Source organism: Astatotilapia calliptera, chromosome 4 (assembly GCF_964374335.1).
Source record: "Astatotilapia calliptera chromosome 4, fAstCal68.1, whole genome shotgun sequence".
Classification (NCBI taxonomy): Eukaryota; Metazoa; Chordata; class Actinopteri; order Cichliformes; family Cichlidae; genus Astatotilapia; species Astatotilapia calliptera.
Window position 1 is genome coordinate 5,793,462 of NC_137425.1, and position 25,475 is coordinate 5,818,936.

Genomic DNA, 25,475 nt, shown 5'->3' on the forward strand with positions numbered 1-25,475 from the left:
ATTAAACACGTTATTATGCCTGTATGACTCAGGGTAGTTTTATTAAACTTAATATAAGCGTACAGGCTCAGGTGCTGACACCTAATGGGTCCTTTTAGAAGATAACTTTTCCTGCTAATTGCAGGTTTTAATTTCCCCAATGAAAACCCGAGCGGCACATTCTTACCGTTACTCGGGTGTGAAAAACGGGATGCTTTTAATATAGCAGCTGCACAGCTAGAAGGCCCTTCTGTCTGGGGTGATATAGGGCAACCAACTATGGCATGATACTCGAATCTCAAGACAAGAGTTGGAAAGCTCCGGCAAATAAGATTTACTGCGATATATCACCAAGTCTTCCAGCTGGTGCATAATCCACAGCCAACGTAAACACGCGAGCGCCATTTCCGGGCTCGTGATAGCGGCTATAGTGGAGCGAGAGGTCGGAGCGAGAGGAGCGGGAAGTGGAGCGGTGGTGTCGGTTAACATTCCCGGGGTGGTCGACGACGGCATGGCAGCGGGAAAGGGAGCTGGGAAGCCCGCCTGGCTGTGGGACAATATGAGGTTACGGTTCATCGTTTGCTTCTTCGGAGTCTTCGTGTGCTACTTTTATTACGGAATATTGCAAGAGACGATGTAAGTAACAAGTAACGAAGCTAAACTAGAGACATTGTTATGCTGCTGTGAACCAAAACTCCCTTCAAAAAGCTGCCGCTTTAATATTGCTATGCATACATTAAAATTTTAGTTGGAGTTTGGTTATAGTTTTGTCTTTAGAAAAAAAATCACAGTTCTCATAATCGTAATCATATGAGCATATGACCTGAAGCACTGTCTTTGTAGATCTCCAGATCTGTTAAGTAAAACTAAATACAGTACTGCAGCAGTATCCCCCCTTTTTGATTGATTGATTTATTCTTACATATTTGTCACACCTAAATTTCACTATTAGACAAAGATGACCCATGTAAATATAAACCGTCATTTTTTAACTTGTTATTTAATTTATTAAAGGGGGGGCTATCAAACCCTACCGGGCTCTGCAAAAGTAATTACCCCCTAAAACTAATAAGCGGTTGTGCCAACCCTGGTAACAAGAACTGTAATCAAGTATTTGTGATAACTGGCAATGACTCCTTTATGTCACTGTAGGGCAGATATTGCTTTCCTCACTGTTCTTTGTAGAATTGGTTTGACCACATTAAATGGTTTTTTGAAAATGAATGTCTGTTTCAGGTCAATCTGAATTAAGTCTGGACTTTGACTAGCAGCTTTTAGCAGCTCTGAGGTGGACTTGCTGGTGTGTTTCAGATTATTGTCTTCCTGTTTAACCCAAGTGAACTTAAACTGTAGGGCACAAACTGATGGCTGGACATTCTCTATGAGGATTTTCTGGTCGAGCAAAATTTGCGGTTCCATCAATTAGAGCAAGTTGTTCTGATCATGAAGCAGCCTCAGGTCATAACACTACCACCACCATGTTTGACTGCTGCTGTTATGATGTGTTAGTTTTACATCAGATAAGATGGGATTCAAACTTTCTAAAAAGTTGATCTTTTGTCAGACAGGATCTATTTAAGCAATTTCTTTATTCAACGGGTTTGGCCTGGGTGTGACTAGTGAAACTGGGCTCAGCTTTCAAACTGCGGTAATCAGAGTTAACTTGTGGTTTAACGATAAATGGGCGCAATTACTTTTTCACACAGGTTTGGCTCTTTTTGCCTTAATAAATTAAATCATGGTTTTCTCTGGTTACCGCTGACTAATATTAAAATTTGTTTGATGAAATGAAACGTGTGTGAGAAATATGCAAAAGAATAAGACATCTGGAAAAATTCTTCTCTGAAGAATAATTTTTTTATTTTTAGTCTATCTTAAAAGCAAAATTCTGCATTACACAGACTTTTGTTTTTGCGTTGTTTTTCTTTTTTGGGGAGTATATTTAAAAATCTCAGAGATTTACTGGTTCAGGCATAAGTTTTTGCAAAAGAGACATTTTAGTTTCATGTATACTGTTTCTCCTATACATGCAACTTTAAAATCTGCAGTCTGGCTTATGTAAAGTAAGCAGAGCTCTGCCTGTGTTCTCTTTCACATACTGAGAAAGGACACAGATGGTATGCTGTCAACAAAGGGTACAGGAATACTCTCTGGTTTCAAAATGATGACTTGAAAATGCCATGTGAGGTGAAGCGGCACTTCTACAAACCAATGTCTGACTTTTATTACATGTTATTACATGTTGTTATGAATATGGACATATTATCTTCAGATTAGCCCACTAAAAACAATTGCAAACTGACACCAAGTACTCAAGCAAGACAGCTGCTGAAAAAACTTTTGGTCCACTAACAGACTGCTACCCTCACCACACCCCTCTTTCACTCTCCTTTTCTGAATGCCCTTTTCACAGCTAGGAGACACATGAAACCACTCAGATGTTTAACCTAGCTATTTGCATGCTCCTGCCAAGACGGGTCTGTTGTGTTCAACATGCTGTTGCTCTCTGTTTTCTAGCACTCGAGGTGATTATGGTCACGAGAAGTTCAGATTCGCCCGTACGCTGGTCTTCATCCAGTGCATCATCAGTTGTGTCTTTGCAAAGATCTGTGAGTATGTGCTGCACAAAATGCACACAAAAACTAATAACAGTGGTTAAAAGACTCCACTGACTCTGCTAGGAAACACCTGAGAACAACACCAGTCGAATCTCTTGTATGTTAACTTCTCTGCCTAATATTTAAAATAATGTAATGTTGTGAACTTTTTTCTTTAATTCTCTTTTAATAATTAGTGATCCAGTTTTTTGAGAGCTCCAAGCCAGATCACACGAAGAGCTGGCTCTATGGCCTGTGCTCGCTCTCTTATCTTGGAGCCATGGTGTCCAGTAACTCTGCCCTTCAATATGTCAACTATCCCACCCAGGTGAGTATGCCCTATTTAAATGGGTCAACAGTAACTGGTTATGTGTTTTTCTTTTTTCATTGTATGTGTATTTGTGCTTGAGCCTTGCATATTCTATAACTGCATTTTTGTTTGATAGGTTTTGGGGAAATCCTGCAAACCCATACCAGGTAAATCGAACAAAAATAAGTGTTGTAGTGTTGCTTTTTAAAGTGCTTTCTTTCACCATATCATTTACATAATATTTTGTCACTGCTTACCTTTGTTTCCGTAGACAACAGTCTGTCTGTACTGACTAATTCAGAAAGTGTACAGTATGCAGGGTGTGTATGAGGAAATATACAAAGTCAAATTATTTACTTTTTTTTTAAAGTGTAGGCTACCAAACAAACACGAGTGATTCTGAGGTCTTTTCTTACAGATTAGGGACACATTTAGTTTGAATATTCTTCTTAGGCATGTGGAGCTGAGAGCCTGCTTTGCATATTACAGTATGTCCTGTTTATACATGAAGGTTAACTCTCACCCCTCACAGCTTGGTTATCGCTTGAATTCTGTTTCCTTCCATATGTTTCACTCTCAGGGCTGAAGTTTTGACACGCTGTCCAGGCTGGTATCAATCGGCTTCATATTTCTGTTATTGTGTCCTTGCAGTGATGATCCTCGGTGTGACAATACTGAGGAAGAAGTATCCACTGGCTAAATACCTGTGTGTGTTGCTGATTGTGAGCGGTGTTGCTCTTTTTCTCTATAAACCCAACAAGAGCTCTGCTGTTGGTGATGACCATATTTTTGGCTTTGGAGAGATTCTGCTGGTGAGCTAACACATATTCTGTTCATTTCACCTATTTGTCCTCATATGCTGCCCATCTGCTTGCATCTCCCTCGTGTCCTCACGGGTGCTTTGACTTTCCCATTACTTTCATCTCACGTCTCGGTGTTGTGTTTTGCTGCATCATAGCTGGTCTCTCTGACATTGGACGGTTTGACTGGTGTGGCCCAGGACCACATGAGGGCTCGCTTCCAGACGGGTGCGAACCACATGATGCTGAACATCAACATGTGGTCCAGTCTGGTGCTGGGACTAGGTGAGTCTCACATCTAATAGAATATGTGTCAGGAGCATGCAGGCTCTCATTCCAACTGAAAATACATCCGGCCATTACACTGATTTGCTCACCTGCAGCTAGAGAGGAGACACTAATGAGCAAACTCACCTTGGTGTGGTTCAGTACTGCCAACACTGGTGAATATATGGTTTCAAAGCTTTCTTTATGAATAATTATCTAAGAGCATAGTACCGGTTTAAGGCTTTTGAAGAAAATTTCTTATGGTGCTATAATATTTATAATTAACAAAAAATTTTTGATTAAAGATAAGAACAAAATATCCTATGTTTAATGTAGTTTTCTTCAGGTGCTTTTCCACTCAAAACTTTTTAAACACCAATTCAAAGTGAAATCACCTCATGGTGATTTTGCATTTACAAAAGTACCATAAGGTGTAGTGCTGTGTTCCTAAGGTGATTTTAATGTGAGTTTGGTATATTTTATTCTCATTCTGGATTCTGACATGAGCTCCAGGATGAATAGCAGGTGTGATGAAGTAGATGGTAGCAAGAAGTTTAAAAAAAAAACACCCTCAAACAGAACCAATAACAGCTGCATTAGAAGCAGAAAATGTGTGCACTTTTCCCTCAGGAGGCAAAAACTCATTAATTCAGTCAAGGCATAGTGCGGAGTGTTATCTTTTTAGATAAGAAATCCTCCACCTCAAAGCCCTCAGTTCTGTTAGCAGATTGCTACAATATGCTGAAGAGCAAGGCACATAAAACAAACACAATTTAATGATGGGTTTTTTAAGGATGGGTACTAATGGGCTCTGAGATAAAGATCAAAAGGTCAAAGATTATATGAGAACTGGAGGACTGTCATCACTTTTAAGCTAACTAACTGGTAGGGTCTGCCGTCTTGGAGTGTTTTTCTATCCTTCCTGAACCACTTTATTATGCTAAATTACATTTTATAAAGCTATGGCGTTTTTTTTGTAAGCGTTAAGTGCAGTTCCAATATGCAACCTTAACAGCTTTTAGTTATTGGTTGTCAAATGTGTGCAAATGCAGATATACTCCTGGTTTCAACATGCACAGCAAGACTTTGATGTCTAGTATTTCCCAAGATGCAAAGGTATTCTTATACCTCCACTCATACAAATTCATTACACCCCCACACTAAGATTTCACCTAACTGCTAATACTGTACAGAACCACTTGGTGGTGCTGTACATTCACACTGTGAACTCGGTCTGGTTTTCTTACCAAGGATAGTCAGAAATGAACTGTGTTTTTGAAAAGTTGTTGATGTTACGTTCCTCTCTGTTCTCAGCGGTGTTGTGGACAGGGGAAGTGTGGGAATTCCTGAGTTTTGCAGAGCGCCACCCGGGCATCTTTTACAATATATTTCTGTTTGGAGTCACCAGTGCTTTAGGCCAGGTAGGTGGATCAATGCGAGTACTGATTATTAGCAATGCCATATTAAAGAACAGGAAACACCCTGTTGTGTTTTACAATAGATACTTAGTAATGACTGACATCCTGACTGACCGGCTCAAATGTTCCTTTTTCAGACCTTCATCTTCATGACAGTTGTGTACTTTGGGCCTCTGACCTGCTCCATTGTCACAACTACGAGGAAGTTCTTCACCATCCTTGGCTCTGTTATTTTGTTTGGCAATGTAATGACTACAATGCAGTGGGTTGGCACCATTCTCGTATTCCTCGGTCAGTAACTATATTACTTTCGTATTTTAATATATTAGATTTCCATTTCGTCAGGTTTCCAAAAGGTTGATTCTGTTCATCTGGACATAGTCTTTTCAATCCAAGTGACAAAACGTTTCTCCCATTGAAAACGCTACATCCAGATGAACAGAGTCAAATTTTTGGAATTTACTTACCTGGATGATTGAGTATGCATCAAGACATTTCATCAGGTTAAATGTATATAAAATATCTGTTCAGATGTTGTGTCTTCCCTCCATTCACATCTTTGGTTTTCTCACTTTAGGTCTTGGAATGGATGCTAAATTTGGCAAAGCCCCCAAGAAGACTACACACTGAAACACACTGGCGCACATGAGGAAAAAAAGAAGAGAAACACTAGATTGGAAACACTATAGCCAGTATATTATTTTCATAAGACATCATGTACAGGCACACTATATGTGCCTGTGACTTGTTGAACTATGGTCAGATATTTTACTGCATTTAAAAGAGAGTCGTTGTAGTTTTCAACTCCAGCTTCTGTTGTGTACAGTTGATATACTGAAGAGATGCATTATATGGGATCAAGTCCAGAATGAGCTGTGACACAACCTGCAGTCCTTTTTGTGGAAGAATTTGAACTGGCTGAAGTGCACAGGTGTAAACCTTATTTTATTTAGACAAATCTTTATTGTTTCTGAAACCAGCTCACCTGCCTTGGATTGATGTTGAACCAAACAAGGCCTTAGAAATACATTTCCAGCAGTTAACCCATGAAATTACACCAAATGGTTTACAAATGGATGCTTGAATGTGTGTAATTGTAACATTTAGTTTGTCTGAGAAAACAATTAGTAAGTTTAATGTCCTTTATGAAAATTTAGACGGTTGTATGTCGCCTGTTGTCTTATGTCCAGTCTTACTTTTAAATTGTATTTACGTTTATTTTCTAAAGTTGAAAATTACTTGCCATAAAAGGGAAATTATTATATTTTGTTGTCATTTTTATTCTTTTTTTTTTCCAGTTTTTAAAAACTGGTTCAAATCGGTTCATTCTAGAATGGTATTGACTGCATCATGGCACTAATCACCAGCTACTTGTTAAACTTGTTAGCCAAACCCAACAATTAAATGTATTTAAACACCCATCGATATTCCAATAATATGTAGCTTACACAATTTTCTCTACTTCAAATAATATTTTTAAAGATGCATTGATTGTGGAAATGCACCTAAGGAATGAAAGGACACTGGACTTCTAAATATGAAATGCCCCATAATCAATATTTTGAATGGAACTGATAAAAAACTGGAATATTGATTATATCTTAAGGGAAATGTCCTTAAACCTGACAATTAAAACTAAATAGCCAGGGTTTTGTTTTGTTTTGTCTTGAAAATCAATGCAGTGTTTGGAGGAGAAATAGCTGACAGTGAACTCTGCAGTTAAAACATGGATGCACTGATAAGAGATGTTAACAGCAGCCTGTTTTGTTTCTTTATATTTAATAAAGAATCAAAATATGCAATCTTTAATGTATTTAAATAAGGCCTGCAAAATTTTACCTTCATACTACAGAAATGTTAAGTTATAGGTCCTCAAAGTACTTAGGGGACATAAGTGTTTTTCCCCCCCAAGATTTTTAAATCTGTCATAATTTAATAAGTGCATTTGATAGCAAAAATTGAAATCTGATGACATTTTCAGGGTTTAACCTTCCACTTAGATTAGTTTTACACCCACTCTAAATGTCACAGTCCAAAGCCCAATTCTTGTTTTCTTTAGCATGATTAATTAATACATTTTTATAACCAACTCTTAACATCAATATCATAGTTCACCAATATCATACAGTGAAATCTGAGATCTATTTTATCATTCAATTAAAATAAATTTGAAGTAAATGAGCACTATTTATGTATAATGCAAATTATATACTCTGTGTGCACTTTGAGAGAAAGTACTCAGGAAATTATATGAAAGTAGCATTTAGCATTTAAATATACCACAGTTGTAGTTCAAAAAATAAAATTACAACTCATAACAGTGCAGAGGGGAGGCCTCAACAACAAATTAACAACATTAACTGTGAGGAGAAAATCCAAATAAAACAAAAGTGAAAACAAAATAGCAACTTTAAAAAAATATGATAACTCATCAAGGTCATGAAAGTCATGATGATTTTGGACTCTTTGTTATTTCTTTGAACTGTTGTTTTTCCAGTGTGGAATGATTGTACGACAAACATCTTTAATGGCTTTTAAAAACACGAATTGTTCTGTTTAGCAAGTTTCAGCTCAACCACACAGTTTTGGTAGCCATTAGCAAGCTGCTGGAAGAATTCTGGCTGAACATTTGACTTTTCTTGGCAGAATTTTATTTTTTTTAATCTGCTTGATTCCCTGGCAAGAAGTTGGATTTTAATCATACTGCACAAATTTCCAATAGAGTCGAGAATTTGTTCCAGAAACTTGATGCTAGCCTCCTTTATCCATTCCAAACCCAGCTTTGGATTTGTGCTTTGGATTGTTTGGTGATCCTTTTGGAACACCCAGCTGTGTCCCATTGTTCTGTACTGGTCAATCCAGTGAATCCTCCTTATGCTGGCAAAGAGAAATTACCAGTTGTAACCAATCATTCTCTGTGATGAGAAGTTAATAGGCCTTTGCCTTGTCAAAAAAGATTTGGGTGAATGTGTGCCGTATATATATATATGTTTATATATATATAGGAATATGTATCTGTATACTTTTGACACACTGGATTAGCGAAAATCCAAAATACATTCAAACTTATGCCCACAATTCTTTGTTTTTTAAAGATCTAAGCTGTGCAATCATTCCCCTCTCGAAAAAGAAATGTTTTTTAAAAAAAAAACTAAATTACCATAACTTTCATACCCATGATGAGTGTATGTAAACTTCTAACCTTCTAACCTTGCTCTCTGTAGATGCCATAGAGCAAGATAAGGAGTTATGAAACTTTTCATTTCCCTAGAACAAAGTTAAGAAGCAAATAATGAAATACATAATGAATTACTCTGAATATTTATTCTCAAACATCATAATGATCATGGTGTGTCTCTACTGTTATCTATCATGCCACTAATATTAAAGATTTTTTTAAATAGAGTAAAGGGGAATTTAACATTAGGTAGACTTTATACTGTAGCTTGATATAATTATGAGCAACAGCTACTTCTGTCTTGGTATGGGAAACATATATAGCTGACTGCACATATTACAGTAAACACAATTTATATTTATAGTGCAGTATAAGATGATAAATGAAAAAATATCTGTTCTGGATCAGTGGGAACCAGAATTATTTTTTTTAAATTATTTTTATTTATTTATTTTATTGAGTTTTGACTTCAGTTGAGTTTAATATAGCTCCCAAAATGTGTTTGCTCATTTTGGTTACAAATGTTTACTTTTCATTGAGTTTTTATTAGCTTAAGTCTTTATTTTAGGCCTCCAGGATATGGAGAGCATCTACTGGAGAGGATGTTTAGGGAAAAAATCAGAATATCTAGTACATTAAAAAAAAAAACCTTTCTGAAAGCAGGTCACCCACAAGTCCCAATAAACATGTTCATCAAAGCCTCATCAGGCTGGTTACGATATGTTTTTCATTTTATTTTAAGTTTTTTTTTTCAAGTACACAAAATCGTTTCAGTTAGCTTATATATATTTTTTCAAAAGTGTACTTTTTATTTTTATTAACTAAAAAGCTTTTTCGACATCTACTAGTTTTTATTTTAGTTTTAATTAATTACAATAACCTCGGTAGGATCTAAGCTTTTCTTTGTTTAATAATCACATAAAATTTGAACGAAATATTGGGAATAAGAATAATAAAATACTTTTTTTTTCATTGGAGTAGGTAAATAGGTACATAAAATAAGTATTCCAAATTAAATTAAGACGAACATTTTTTAGGCTTCACAAACAGAGACAGTCCTGAAGGTTAATTTTATTCTTGACCTCAAGAAAAAGAGAATATATATTAAATATTTGTTTTGTTCAAAATAAGCAATTGTTGGGGCTTTTAAACCACTTTGACTTTGCCGGATTAAAAATGCTGCGTGGAAATCAAAGCTCGAGCATTATAACAGCTCATTAATTAAGCCATGTGAAATTATTCGGAATTTATTATATCCACTAACAAAATTATCGATATGCATACTGAACATAGTAATAATTAATTCCGTTTTTTAATCACGCTGGATCAGGCAGTGTGTGAGCATCCTATTGGTGCTTGCTCTACCCTCCTTCCGCCCTTTCTCAAGGATTAAATTGCGCACTGTTCTGGCAAGACTGCTCGTAATCCTTTTATTTGGGTACAAAGTCGGTTAACTTGGCACGCGAGGAACGACAAAATGCTCGCCATAGTCCGCAAACAACTTAGAAGTCACCCAGCTGTAAGTATATTGCAACTATATTCAGGTTAAAAGTCATTTTGGGTAATCTTTTTGAGAGCCCAGGCTGGTACTAGGCTAAGTTGCCAGTTAGCAGTGCTAGCTTGATTAGCCTCTGCGTTTGACCGCACTGACTTTGAGAGATCAAAGTATGTAGCAGTCTTTCTGTTTTCATTTTTTTCTGTGTAATTTGTTAAGAGTGATCCTTCTGGCAGCTGATGACTTTCAGTTAAATAAGGTCACGACTTTAGTCATTCGATGGTTGTTGATTATTAGCCACGAAGAGCCTTTTCATGTCCTCTAAATAGCTGCTCCCACTAGTTAGCTGGCTACATTGGGTTAGCAAGTCCTTGTGAACTATTAATAGAACCCACAAAAGCGCCTCTCTTTTCGACAAAATATGTGTATATATTTTATAGTTATGGTAGTTAAAGTTGGCCAATTTTAGCCCCTGTTCGTTTCATGTTTCATTCCAGAGGCTGCCTACGTGAGCAGGGGCGTGTTTTCAGTGTAAACATGTAGTTGAGTGTCATTGTCTTGAGAGCTTTAGGCTTCTCTCAGCTGATAAGATGCCTTATCTTCCTTTGTCTCTTACAGCTGATCCCCCTTTTCATCTTCATCGGTGGAGGAGCAGCCATGTCTCTGTTGTACCTCGCCCGTCTGGGCTTGAGAAACCCTGATGTCTGGTAAGTCATGTGTCGTTTTCTTAATTAAAAATGTGTTTGTTTTTCGTATTTGCATACAAGAGAATTTTCAAGTTCGTTGCCATGTACCTAGGAGTTACTCTTTAACTCTTCTTTCTGCAGCTGGGATCGCAAGAATAATCCAGAGCCCTGGAACAAACTTGGCCCAAATGATCAGTACAAGGTGTGCATCCCTTATGTTTAATTGTCTTGCAGTCTTGATTTTTCTGCTCTGATGTATTTAACAGTGGAGGTGGTTTTACTCTTGGATTGTATTGTGCAGCTTTAGTGGTGGAGTTTCTTATCCAGGGATAATTCCTCTTTAGTTGGACTAATCAAACATAATCTTGTTAACGCTGACCTGTGTTAACAAATCTTATCAAGTCATTAACGAGTGTAACTTGATGTAGTCGTGTTTGTTGTGGCAAGTGACCCAAACCATTTATGGTGGTGCATGCATTTTTCTGTGCAATCTTGGTGTTGGGCCTAATTATTTTTTTATTTATTTTTGTGTGTCTTTTCAGTTTTTCACAGTCAACATGGACTACAGCAAGCTGAAGAAGGACCGTCCTGATTTCTAAACAACAGCTGGACCACAAGCACAAAGATCGGCAGATCTGCACAAACTGGCTCATTGTGAACGTTCCTCTGGAAAGCTTAATGATGCAGAGGCTTAACCCACACAGATGTTACATATTTAAGTTTCCTCATTGCATCGATTTGGCTTTTGGATATTGATTTACTCACCGTCTCATCAATAAAGTACAGGAGTCTTTTCTCCTCTATACTGAGAAAATTTGTTTTTATTTTTTCATGTGCTGTTGCCTGCTATATGCTTGTCCTGTCTTAATTTGCATCATCACTTTCCAGTGTCTAATATGCATACATATTGCATCACTTTTCAGACCAATGTCCACAACTTCTTTACATTTGTCATGTTCTGCTGCTGCTATACCTGCTTTGCATTCACCTAATTTTAGCTTTGTCCTGCTTTAACCCAATTAACAGTAAATTACGTACCACACTACTTTTGGTTGCTGTCCAATCTTTTGACATAAAAAGGAAACCCTGTCTGTATTTGAACCACCTTTGGTTGCAATTGCTTCAATCGAGAAGACATGGTGGCAAAAAGGTGTGTGGGTTTCTCTCCCCCCCCCCCCTTTTCAAAGCTGGACTTGATGGTTTAGAGCAGTAGCGTGTTCGTGTTACACATTAAGTGGAATGAACTGGAAGTTGGCAGTGGGACATTTGGAGGTGTGTCTTCTTACAGAATGCCGTCGCTCTCAGCCAGATAAGTTTGTAAATGTCAACAGGTCGTGCTTTTCCATCTGCAGCCTGGAGAAATGCGACAAGGATGAGCAGTCAGTGCAGTGCAGAAAATGTCAAGGACACTTTCATATTTGAATGGAAGCCCTCGTTGGAGTCTTCACCCATCCTCTGTAGTTTTGCATACACGTGAATCCCCCAGTTTTCACCTTGGGGCTTTTGCTACAGTGTATAGCACAATATCAGCTTTTAATCTGTGTGTGTGTGTGTGTGTGTGTGTGTGTGTGTATATATATATATACACACACACACACATATACACAGTGGCTTGCAAAAGTATTCCGCCCCCTTGAACTTTTCCACATTTTGTCACATTACAGCCACAAACATGAATTAATTTTATTGGAATTCCACGTGAAAGACTAATACAAAGTGGTGTACATGTGAGAAGTGGAACGAAAATGATACATGATACCAAACATTTTTTACAAATAACTGGAAAGTGGGGTGTGGTAATTATTCAGCCCCCTGAGTCAATACTTTATAGAACCACCTTTTGCTGCAATTACAGCTGCCAGTCTTTTAGGGTCTGTCTCTACCAGCTTTGTACATCTAGAGACTGAAATCCTTGCCCATTCTTCTTTGCAAAACAGCTCCAGCTCAGTCAGATTAGATGGTCAGCGTTTGTGAACAGCAGTTTTCAGATCTTGCCACAGATTCTCGATTGGATTTAGACACCACACAGGTCGGGGATAAAGTTATTGAGAAATTTAAAGCAGGCTTAGGCTACAAAAAGATTTCCCAAGCCTTGAACATCCCATGGAGCACTGTTCAAGCGATCATTCAGAAATGGAAGGAGTATGGCACAACTGTAAACCTACCAAGACAAGGCCGTCCACCTAAACTCACAGGCCGAACAAGGAGAGCGCTGATCAGAAATGCAGCCAAGAGGCCCATGGTGACTCTGGACGAGCTGCAGAGATCCACAGCTCAGGTGGGGGAATCTGTCCATAGGACAACTATTAGTCGTGCACTGCACAAAGTTGGCCTTTATGGAAGAGTGGTAAGGAGAAAGCCATTGTTAACAGAAAACCAGAAGAAGTCCCGTTTGCAGTTTGCCACAAGCCATGTGGGGGACACAGCAAACGTGGAAGAAGGTGCTCTGGTCAGATGAGACCAAAATGCAAAACGCTATGTGTGGCAGAAAACTAACACTGCACATCACTCTGAACACACCATCCCCACTGTCATATATGGTGGTGGCAGCATCATGCTCTGGGGGTGCTTCTCTTCAGCAGGGACAGGGAAGCTGGTCAGAGTTGATGGGAAGATGGATGGAGCCAAATACAGGGCAATCTTGGAAGAAAACCTCTTGGAGTCTGCAAAAGACTTGAGACTGGGGCGGAGGTTCACCTTCCAGCAGGACAACGACCCTAAACATAAAGCCAGGGCAACAATGGAATGGTTTAAAACAAAACATATCCATGTGTTAGAATGGCCCAGTCAAAATCCAGATCTAAATCCAGTCGAGAATCTGTGGGAAAGTTTTGCAAGCCACTGTATATATGCTGCCAAGCCTCACTCCAGATAGGTTCTTATTAGAGGTAATAAAATCTGTTTTAAAGGGGGGACAAGATGGAAGCCAGTGGCGTACTTGGTCCATAGTGAACACTCCATCAGGGGAGAGAAAACTCGCTTTCTGCCTTATTCATGGTATCACTAATGTGTACAGACATTTTTTGAATTAATGATGCAAAATCACTACCTTAAAATATAAGGAAATTGGCATTTAGACTTATCTAACAGATTTCTTAATTTTTTTTAAAAATGTTAATAATTTTTACATCGACTTTGGTGTTTTTGAGGAATAAATGCATTAAATTAAAAAAAGACTTTGTTGTAACAATTGTGCTTTCATGTAAATGTTAAGCATACATACAGTTTACATACACCCATCATGGACATGAATGTCATGGTAATTTGGGGCTTTGTTTTCTTTTAACTTTCCAGGGTAGAATGATTGCACAGCATACATCTTTAAGTCCATACAGGGTCAAAAGCATACATAAAGTATGTATACTTACATGTATACATTCCAAATAACAGATATGTTGGTCCTGTAGCAGGTTACACCTTCACCATGGACTTTTGTAGCCATTAACGACCTTCAGGCATAATTCAGACTGGATATTTGACTGCTCTTCTTGGAACAAGAGTTCATTTATGATATTAGAGAAGGCTGCAGTCAACTGAGACTGAAGAATTCACTTGGAAGAGTGACAAAAACATTTCTTCCAGTGAAAACGCTACAACAGTCATCAGTTTTCCTGGATTTGCTTACCTGGATGATTGAGCATGCATCAAGACAAGAGATCATTTTAACTAGGTGTTTTTTTTTTGGTGGGAACCTGGATTTTAAGCATAGTCCATAAGTTTTCAAAAGAGTTGAGGTCAGGGCTTTGGGAAGTCCAGTCCAGAAACGTAATGTTAGCTTGATTTATCCATTATACATTCCAAACCCAGTTTTCATGTGTGTTTGGGATCATTGTCTTGTTGGAACACCCAGCTGTGTCCAAGCTTCAGCCATTTAGTTGTTAAGTTGGGGTGAATTTGTAGAATTCGAAGGTAGTCCTCCTTCTTCATTATTCCATCCACTGTATGCAATGTACCAGTACCAGTGGCAGCAGCCCCAGTGCATGATGGAGCCATCACCATGCTTGACAGTATTCTTTCTGTTTGAAAGCCTCAACTTTACTCTTCCAAACATACCTGTTGTCACTGTGACCTAATACTTCAGTCTTTGTCTCAGCTGGCCACTTTTCTTCAGAAGGCATTTGTCTTGTCCACGTGGGCAGCTGCAGATTTCAATCAAGCTTGAAGGTGTCAGTTTTGGAGCAGGGGCTTATTTTCCAGGAGCAAGCACTTTGGCGACAGTGGGACGGAAAATCTCCCTTTTAACAAGAAGAAACCTCTTGCAGAACCAGGCTCAGGGAGGGGCAGCTATCTGCTGGGACCTCAATTCCTCCCATCTGAGGATGGGGTTGTTGAGTGTTCTTCCCAAGATTTAAGTGAGTATATGCATATCTTTGAGCCAAAACACTCTCAGTTCTACCAAGAATATCGAGCCAGAATTATGCTAGAAGCTTGCTGATGTCTACAAAAAATCCTAAATAAATTCAAACATATACAGCCAATTCTTGTTTTTTAAAGTCATTAAAGAACAATGAATGTACATTGAATCATAACATTAACATAACATTATTACAATACTGGCTTAGGAGCTTTTCTAATAATCTAACAGTCAACTCTTGAGCGGTTTTTGACAGGCAGCTAAAGGGGGAAGAGTTCAAACTGCTTTGTGGCAGTAACACCTCTGAGGAAACTGGCTGAACACAACTGCAGAGCCAAGCTGACCTGCATCTTTACCCTCCCACTCCTGACCCTTGACCCCTTGAATTCAGCTTTTTTCTGCCACACTGCAAAGGTAGCATAGAAAAAAAAAGCAACAAGGAAAATTAATGTGAGGCAAGACACTAGGCAGCTGGTGCTGCAAATTTTCTTCAAAAGGTCAAACCAAAGGTCAGGCAGCCCAGAAACATGGGAGAATGCAGAGAATCTTGCACCATTCATATTAACAAAGTCCTGACCAAAGCATCTTCATAAAGCTTGTGTGAGTTTTGAAGTTTGTGCATGAGAAGAAACAATTAAAAAGCTCTTCTATTCTCTTTAATCTGAAAGCCATGCACTTGAAGCTGTTGCAATTCTCCCCCAGTATAAGCCTGTCAGCAACAGCTAGACATCCCGTTTTCTCTTTTCGAGAATTATCTTGAATATTTTATGACTGTGATCGGCAAAGTTTAGCCATGATGTCTGAGCAGAAATACAAGTGAGTGGCCTGCTTAAATGACTGCTTTTCAAAAAGTCATTTAGGAAATCATCAGTACCACAAAAATAATCTTCAGCTGTCTTTTTTTCTCCTTTCAGTTTTTGTTCAGCTTTTTGATTAGTGCAGCTGCTCAGGTTTAAAAGATAATGGAACTTTAACTTAGAAGCTAAGGTTAATGGTTTTAAATCTATTTAATTTTACATTTTATTTTCAATATTCTTAATTCTCCAGCTAAAAAAACATTTCATTAAAATAAAAGTCCTTCACCTATGTTTGCCAATGATTTGCAATTTACCAACAAACCTTTCCAGCATTTAGTTTCATCCCTCATTTAATAACCAAATAGTGCAGTTTCATTTGTTGTGTTGCCCATAAATTAAATGAAAGAGAAACAGTTTGTTTACACCTCTTGATGAACAGCAAACACAACTGAACTGCAATTTCCTATATTATTATATGACATGTGCTGCCTTGTGCTTTCCTTATATCTATTTTCTAACTCCTCTTCTCACCAAACCCTCAAATATGTTGACACCTTAATCTCTAACTCCTTTTTTATGTCTTCATGGCTACAGCCAAGGCCAGAGGCATTTTGTTTTCAGGTTGTCCATCCATCCTTCCCATTGTCATGGAAGCAATAGCAGAAATACCAAAAGGAAATTTGATTTGATCTGGCACAAAGGTCCATTTGGGCTCAAGGATGACCTAATTGGAATTAAGTAGTCAAAGGCGAAGGTTGCTGTGACCTCACAAAACCCGTGTTTGGCCGTAACTAAGTGCTATATACAACCTGGGAGGTAATTCAAGTAACTGTCTGTACGCACAAAATATGCAAATGAGAAACATTCTTTTAGATGTCCTCCATTAAACACACAGTAGAGACACTTTCAATTCAATTCAATTTCAATTCAATTGGTTTTATTTATATAGCACCAAACCACAACAACAGCCTCAAGGCGCTTTATAGTGTAAGGTAAAGACTCTACAATCATACATTAGGTTCAACATCTAAAGTACCCACACACGCAGACACAAAAATCCCCCAAACACACTTTTTTGTGCAACATTTTATAGATATTTCATACAGAATGACAGTGAGAAAAACAAACAAGTGCTTCAGACTGAAAAGGAACAAACATCGTGATGGATTTCATCCACTTTTATCTCTGTGTCAATATTGCCTCAGTAATGTCTTAGTTACTTCTCAATTACCACTCTGTTTTTGGCTCAGTAGACTCAGACACAGACATCCACACTCACAGATGCATTACTGAAAGAATAAACTGCTTTCCCTCCCCTGCTGTGAGCTGTGCTGAGTAATGAGTGAAAGCCTTTCTCCTCCTGATTCTTGCAGGGTGAGTGCCTCTTATTTTTTTTTACCATTTGGTGTTCAACTCGGATCTGCTCTCCATTTGTTCTTGTTTTGTTTCACCCCTGCTTTATCCTTCTCTGTGACCATTTCTCCTTTACTCTTCATCATTTTTCCTTTTTTTTTGGACTTTTCCAGTTTCACTTCCATAAAGCTCAGACACTGACACATGCTCACATAGCCAACAGAGAGGGAGTTTGCTGTATACGTTTTTTTCCCCCCTGAATAAAATCACATTGATCCTTGAGTCTGCTCACCGAGGATGACAAAGTGCCATTTTCAGCAGATGCACAAAAAGGTCAGGGTTGTCGATGTATTTTTGCATGAGGGATTGAGTAAGGATGCTGCAATTTAACATCCATTTCAAGAGGAATACTGCAGGAATTAATCATCTCCGATATCTCAGGGACAAAGAGGCTGTGTGAGCATGCTTTATGTGGTGTTTCACAGCATGCATCACTCAGTTTGGAGCCAATTCAGCATTGGACTGGCTGGATGGTTAGAGACTGTCTCATATATACAAGGTCTCAGGTTTTTATCGCTGAAACAATCAGTGAGTGTTGTCCTTGAGTAAGACAGTGCACCCCTCAGGATAGACTGCCAACCAAATATCTGCAGTGAAAACGGATGTAAGCTAAAGTGTGATTAATCTGTGATCATTCTATCAGTGCTTGACAAGGATGGAAAGGAATGAAGTATTGCAAGAAAAACTAGCAAACAAACCCAATCCAAGTTCTCATCATTCTTGGCATCTGTGTTTTGATGAAATCTGCTTTTTTCACCCTTTTTTTTCTTGCATCCATGGTAGGAAAGCAGGTCAAAATTTAAATAGCTGAAAATAGAACATCTGGCTGGGCCTTGTCAGTCAGCAGTGCGTAATGAAATATGGAAATTGGGGCGCTCTTCAAAGAGATGGAGCCGTCCTGGGTCTCCAGCAGGCCCCTCAACAGCCCCGGCGGAGCCCCGCCCCTCTGAAACGTGTGCTACATTTCCAGGTGCTGCCGCTGCGGCCCAGTCCGCCGGCAGTGCCAGCTCGTTAGCGCTCACAGCCTGGTGGAGCTGGCAGCTGGCATCATTAAACTTCAAACCGGCTTTCGACCCGGGGTGCCGCCGCGGGGAGAGACCGCCCGCTTATCCGCCTGCCAACAGCTGATTAGAGCCACGCTGACACCAGCAACCAGACTACATCCAGACAGCGCTTCCACACACCAGCAGCTACACCAGCACCACCTATCCCAACAGCTTATCCCACACATCACCGACAACCACATAAACTATCCAAAGAGCAACCAGACATAGAGACAAGCCCACAGCACCGGAGTAACCGAAATCAGTGTGTGCAGCGTGTCTAAAGATTGGCAGCAAGGCTGAAGGAGAGCAAAAGGCTCCCATAGCCATTTAGCTTTTATTTTCATGCTGAGCAACTGTAGAGAAAAAAGTCAGACGCAGTAACACTTATGCAGAATTTGACTTTTAATGGATTACAAGAGTCAGTGTTTTAGCAAGGCCTCTGAATGTTATTCTGCATTAAAAACATCTGTTTCCGCTTTGAGACTAGCTGGAGAAAATTGGCGAGTACTTGAAAGTTATTGTATTAGTCAGAATCGAACATTTTTCCTCCCAGCAGTTTTGCATGAAGTGGCCTTAAAACAACACTTTAACACTTTAGAACAAGCTTTTTCCCCATGTTTGCCAAAAAGATGAAATATATAAATATAGCCAGGTTTTTCAAAGTAAATAATATTCTCATACATATATAATAAATTCCCCAATCTCCACAGGCAGTCTTTATCCTTCAAGTTCAGGTCCTCTACCTACCAGAGGCCTGGGAGCTTGACCGTAGGCAGTATCTTTGCTGTTTGAGAGATCTTGGCTGTCGTTTCTGGGATCCACTGGAACCATTAGCCTAGTTTGTGCCCTCTGATTACCACTGGGACCACTCTTCCCTTCACCTTCCACCTTCGTCATCTCTAGCTTTTCTGTATTTCCCAAGGTTGGGTTACCAATTCACCTAACCTGATGCAGGTCTTTGGACAGAGGAAAGAACTGTAGTACCCCTAGAGAAACCATACAAGGATGGGGAGAACACGTGAATGCCACATCATCCAGTTGGTGGATTCAAACATGTGCTGTGAGGCAACAGTGCTAACCACTGTACAACCATGCTGCAATAAGATGGAATCAGTGTGCAGTCAGTTTGCAATTGAATGGGTGTCATATTGGCAGTTACGAGCAATCGCTTACTGATAATACACATATACACATTAAACAGAAAATCACATGAGCTACTTACATTCTGAGCTGAGTTGCTTCAGGATACTGATTTAACTAGAAAATGACAGACGCCCAGAAGTATAACCAGAATACAGCCATTTGGAAACGAGTTGAGTCAAGTCCCCTACTGATTCACCCCAGATGAGTTGTGCCGTCTCGCTCAGACTAATTGCAATCATAAATTAAACGGCAGTTATTTGCAAACCCTTTTCAATCTGTCTGAGAATGACTGCAGCCAGTCCAACCACATTTGTTTGGGGAGAGACTGCTTCTCACCAGGAGACCTGTGCAATCACCTTGTTATTGAAAGAACTCGCCAAGAAGGTTGAAGGTGTTGTATGCTTTTCTAGTCACAAGGAAGTTGCTATCTCAGTCACACTTTTTACTCTAGTGTGACTGAGCCATTACAGCAAACATGGCTTGCTGTGTATCCAAGAAGCCTATGCTTGTGTGTGTGAGTGTGTGTGTGTGAGTGTGTGTGTGTGTATCTTGTGAACGAATTAGCAGGCAAACTAGTTAGCAGGTGTCGTGAGTTTGTGGGACGCACCCACATACAGTATAAAAGGTGGATATACCTTCTGGCTCTGAAAAGTGAAGCCAACTCTGAACTGCCTTAAACCTGCATTGCTTTTAATGGCCAACAGGGGGCGATACTGCTGTTTGCAAACAGATTTCTGTACCTATAGATTTCTAGGAAAAAATGCCCTTATGACTTCTGTTTTTCTTTGATAGATGTCAAGAGTGTCATAACAATATTATCACATCTGGCCCACCCAACATTTGCCAAAGGGCCCAAAGTATTTATATTAGACCCAAATTTGTCTGCAATCGGCATAGTGTCACTGTTCAGGTCAGATAACACCCAAGTTGCCTCTTTCTTTCCATTGAATAACATTTAGAAACACTACTGTCCTTTGCTTCCAGAGCATCTTTCAGATCTACTCTTTGAAAAAAAAAGAATACTGACAATATTTTCTTGTTTTGCTAATGTGAGAAAATATTCAACATAACCCACCAGTTGTTGATGACTCAGAGAGAGCACAAACCCGGAGTATTCTCCTGAAAGGAGTTTCTTTACAGTTATTGCCTCCAAATGGATTGTTGGCTAGTTTGTGTGCATACCTTTGCCTTTCTATCAAATGATGAAAAAGAATTTAATTTGCACTCAATCAGGCTCATGTATGTGGCAGAGCGCCCGTATCTCGTCAAACCCGGTGACACACATGAACACTAGTCCCACTGGAGCCACAGACTGGTTTGAGCTCCATTACCATCCTTTTGTTTCCTTACATTGCTCTTCTTTTATCTTCTCTCACTGCTGGGCACAAGCAGAGACTTGATAATTTCCACTGTGATTGAGTCATGAATGATAATGGCTTGATTATTTGGTTAGAATTGCTCTCTTTAGATTCATTTCATGTTCTGTGGTAATTGAGAAGCTTTTTCAGTCTGGATAATACCAAACTGTTCATCTGACAGCTTTTAAACATCCCCCAGTCTTCATATTTTCACAGCTGACTTTTTTTTTTTTTGGCCAGTGGAAAACTCATTTCATTCTTCGTGCTGTTGGAAAATCTCCAGACAATTTCCATTAAATCAATGTATTACCATACCACACGGCTTTAACAGAAACCTTAAAGCCAGTGCAATGTGCTCTGAGACTATACTCTCCTGTGACTAAAGACCGACCTCCAAGAAACCCTGCAGTTCATCAGAGGGCTGTCGAGGAACTTTGGCTCTCCCCCTTGAGGTCTAGGTCATTCCTTAATCATCCATTCTGTCACTCTTTAGAGCCTAAAGGAGGCCAGTGTTACAGTATTACAGTAGAATACCCAATATAAGAAGTCTGTTATTTAAATATTGATAACTATCTTTAACACTGAAAGGAAGCTTTTGCTGCAACCATAACTTTCTTGTAGAATAGCAGAAAATCCATTAATGTGCTCTAAAGGTACCTCAGGGACCGGCCTGGGCTGCTCAGAGGAGAAACAGCTCTGTTATGCTGAGTTTAAAGAGAGGACCGTAGTAATAATTCAGCTCTGCAGTTAATGAATACAAATACTCACAAATATCAAGCTGATTCTAGTAAAAGCAGGAGCAAAAGAAAATAGAAAACAGATATGGGGTCTAAAAAACCTTAGATAGGGACAACATGCCCAATCTTGTCTTTTATTTGGATGAGCTGCTTTAAACAAGAGCTGTGTGGGTCTAACAAACAAATGAGCAGGAGGTTAATAAGAGGTCCAGCCGAACAACTGAAGAAGGTGCCTCACTCCTTAAAGAATCCCTAATGAGCTCGCTCTGCTTTTTTTTCCACTACCTTGCGCATTGATTGCTCACAAAACCGTTGACACAAAGGTCAGTGTCCACCAAGTGATGAACTTCAGTGTTTTATGGTTTTGACATGACCTTTTGACCTCCACCTTCCATCTCAATCCCCCCCTTATTATGTTGTCACGCAATCCACATGAATCATCCAAAGCACTCCTTAGAGAAAACACGCATTCACATCAACATGTACAACATATCCAAATCTGGCCCCTCCCTGCTCTCCCTCTCTATGTCTTAGTAAAAAATTTGCTGCTTACTTGACGCCTGGAGTCTTGGTAATTTCAGGCATTGCTGAGAGACCTTGAGAGGGCATGTTTTGTCTGAAGAAAGAAATGCCTCAGCTCACACAGGACTTCAAAGCAAATATGCAGGGGATGCTCACATCCACTGGGAGGCAGTAGAGTGTTTGTGGGAGATCGAGAGGCAGGGCGACCCCTCGCTGTAAGCAGTTGACCCTTGCGGCGGTGGAGGGCTGAGGCCGGGCATGGCTTGCATGTTCCCCTGGCAGGTTGCCCTCAGGCTGGGGTGGGAAAAAGCAGGCAGGACGGAAGAAGCGGCGTTGGGACCAGAATGGAACCTTCGGACTCCATCTGTCGATTTCTCCGCAACAGAGAAAAGGGAGACGGGGAGAGCCTGAGACGGGTGGGCCCACCTCCCACCAGCTGGCACTGCAACCAGCATCTGCCCACAGCCAAGATAACTTTCCTGCCTCCTCATCATCACTTCTCAGACAGCTTAAAGCCTCTTGTTTTCTCTCATCATAGTCAGCTGTTTCTTCACCTTCTATGCTTTTTTTGGAGTAATTTCACAATGTTGCACAACAAAATCAGAAATGCAGATTTTTCTCTGCGCTTTAACAGATCAGAGATGCTCACTGCCTGAGCTGTTCCACTGCTGCTGTTGTCTGAAGTTCACAGTTCTCAGATTCAATATTAAATCAATGACAGCAAAAATGAAGCGTGGGGAGTCGGCAGAGGGATGCAAACAGAAAACAAATTAGAAAAAGATGTATGTTTTGGGACAACTGAAATGTGGAGAAAGGGAAAAAAAAGGCCTACAAGTTAAGATTCTTCATATATTTTGTTTAAAGGACCTAAAGGCCCAGTGGGAAATCTGAACAGTAGTTGAGTTTATGTGGCTATATCACGATTGGACTGTGAAAATATGCCCCCCTAGTCTGCAAACAAACGCCATTATATAGAGAATCCCATGGAGAAAGGTTTTTATTATGTATATATTTGTTTTATAGAAATGTCTGACAACATCTTCCATGTAGAATGATAAAAATTATTTAGGTTTTTTTAAAAACATCTTTTAATACTCTGACTTTATCCACAGGATCCTATTTATGGCTGGGTGCTATTTAATTTGGAAAATATGTGGCTCTTTTCACATATATCAGATACCTTAATCAGCTTGGCTGAATGTAGTCTAGTTTTCCTTACCTATCGATTGACATTCCTACCTTAAAAACATCCCAAATTTTAGTAAATAGCAGCTGCAAAACTGTAAGGCCAAAATGAACATTGGGCTTTATCAATAAGAGACACTTGGGAGGAATAGGTTTCCTCATCATTAGTTCAGAATCCCATCTGAGATCCCCCACCAAATTACAACTGTAAATTAGAAAGCAAACAACAGCCATAAAACTATGAGTCGGCGACATCGATTTTACTCAGTGTTCCAAAAACTGCTGCTATACTCAATTAAATTGATGTAACACAAATGACACACAACAAATGCTACATTCACTTTCACTCGGTCGCCTCATGCCTGACACTATTTGATGACTCCAGCTGTATTCTTTTTAATGGTCAAAGAAATGATTTTCTGCCTATTTTATACATTTTAATTTATCAGGCTTGTATTTTATTGATCTTTTCTTGAGCGTAACTATTTTTTTAATTTATTTATTTTTCTACACTGGTGTTAATTTTATAGGGCTTAATGGTTTTTATTTACATGCTTGTTTAAAGCATTCAAATAATTAAAAAAAAATGTTTCACCTTTACGCTGTTCACATCATTTTATGGATCTCCTGACTATTTCCCCATTTTTTCAGCACATTGTGCTTTCACCTAGTATGAAATGTGCCATTTGAACAAGGTTTTGCTGGCTTGCTAAAATGTCATTGTTTACTTTACTTTACTATAGAGCTTTGCAGGTTGCCAATACCCCCAGTGGATTAACCCAAGGAGGCAAAACTGTAGCCGCAGCCCAGCACAGTGCTGTAATGACACTGTGCCTGAATAAGGGGGCAATATACCCCCTCTAAATAATGCAGGACCAAGCCTTGCAAATTTTTGAAACATTTACAACAGGTACCGTAGGATGTATACTCACCCAAGACTGTATTTAGTCATTTGCCTCTGAATGACACAAGGTGTATGTGAAGCCTTCCATCATGGCACTCTGTGAAGTGCAGCACTAGCAGCTCCCCCTTCCTATTTCTGCCATATCTCTGGTGAAACAGGCTAATTTAGTCGAAAATTGATACAAGAACGGGGATAAAATGTTAAGCAAGACAATCCAACAAGTCTGATTAGGCTGTATGTAGCCAATTAGGCCTACTGGCTTCCATCTGAAGTCAAGAGAGCAGCAACTGCAGGCACATTAGCCTACTGGAGAGCTTTTCGTCTGTCCTGTAACATAATTATGTCCATGCTGGTACATTTAATCGGATTCATGTAAGATTTAAGGTTCTTTTAAAGTGCAGATGAGCAATAAAACCGAAAGGGCAAAATGCAGCTTGTAGATTTACAGTTTGAGCCACAATCATAACACACCAGCATCCATTATTCGATTCACTTTTATGCCTTGCGTTAGATATAGGTCTCAAGATTTAAATGTAATCTTGATGTAGCCACTGGTTTATGAGCTGATTTGCTAATATGAAACTAGTTTGGTTGCAGAGGAGATACATATTCTAGGCACACTGAACTTTTAGCTCTCTGCCATAAATAGAAAATGGTAACAATGTCCATGAGGTTTAAAGGTTCAAAGAGAAGCAGAGGATTAACTGATTCAGTGCTAACGTCCAGTGTGCCGTCTGATCACTTTGACTGGAATGTTGCTCATTATTGCTGAACCGATTCTGTGGTCAGAGACATTTTAATCCATTGAAAATAAATTGCTCGGTATATATTACAAATGTTTCTTTTGTTTATAGCCTTTTAATACCGTGTTCACTGTAAATAACATCCCTTGAGTTTTATTCCCTTGGAAAAAAAGAGAAGCAGCCAATTTAATAGCATGCTCCGTATTTCCTGTAAGCTTTTAATACGTTTTAGAGGGAGCAGCATAAGCTGGTAACTCCCCCCCCCCAAAAAAAAACCATGCAAATGAGATCCTATATATTGCTTTCATGTCATCATGTGAAATCCAAACTTGCCTTTACATCACAAGAGGAAATTAAAAACTAATTGACAGAACAAGCTTAAGTTTTTTATCTGAAGTCAGGACATACTGCAGTTTATCACTTGTGCTACTTTTATTAACAGCTTGTCTGAGCAAATGTAAATTAATCATCCAAAAAACATGAACGGTCACGCAAAAATGATGAATGAATGTTCGGCACAAAATAATATTCCTTGTGATTTTT

General features: G+C 39.2%; 2 protein-coding genes across 2 annotated transcripts; both read left to right on the forward strand.

Moving 5' to 3' along the window:
* Positions 1 to 85: 85 nt before the first annotated feature.
* Positions 86 to 6,635, forward strand: slc35b1 (solute carrier family 35 member B1). Its single transcript, XM_026164224.2, has 9 exons — positions 86 to 615; positions 2,497 to 2,588; positions 2,774 to 2,904; positions 3,023 to 3,053; positions 3,538 to 3,698; positions 3,845 to 3,971; positions 5,268 to 5,374; positions 5,509 to 5,662; positions 5,949 to 6,635. Exons 1-9 carry the CDS (start codon positions 491 to 493, stop codon positions 5,999 to 6,001), a joined length of 981 nt encoding a protein of 326 aa, XP_026020009.1. The 5' UTR covers positions 86 to 490; the 3' UTR covers positions 6,002 to 6,635.
* Positions 6,636 to 9,730: 3,095 nt separating this feature from the next.
* coxfa4a (cytochrome c oxidase associated subunit FA4 a) lies at positions 9,731 to 11,544 on the forward strand. Its single transcript, XM_026163650.2, has 4 exons — positions 9,731 to 10,068; positions 10,663 to 10,751; positions 10,872 to 10,932; positions 11,273 to 11,544. Exons 1-4 carry the CDS (start codon positions 10,027 to 10,029, stop codon positions 11,327 to 11,329), a joined length of 249 nt encoding a protein of 82 aa, XP_026019435.1. The 5' UTR covers positions 9,731 to 10,026; the 3' UTR covers positions 11,330 to 11,544.
* The last annotated feature ends 13,931 nt before the right edge of the window (positions 11,545 to 25,475 follow it).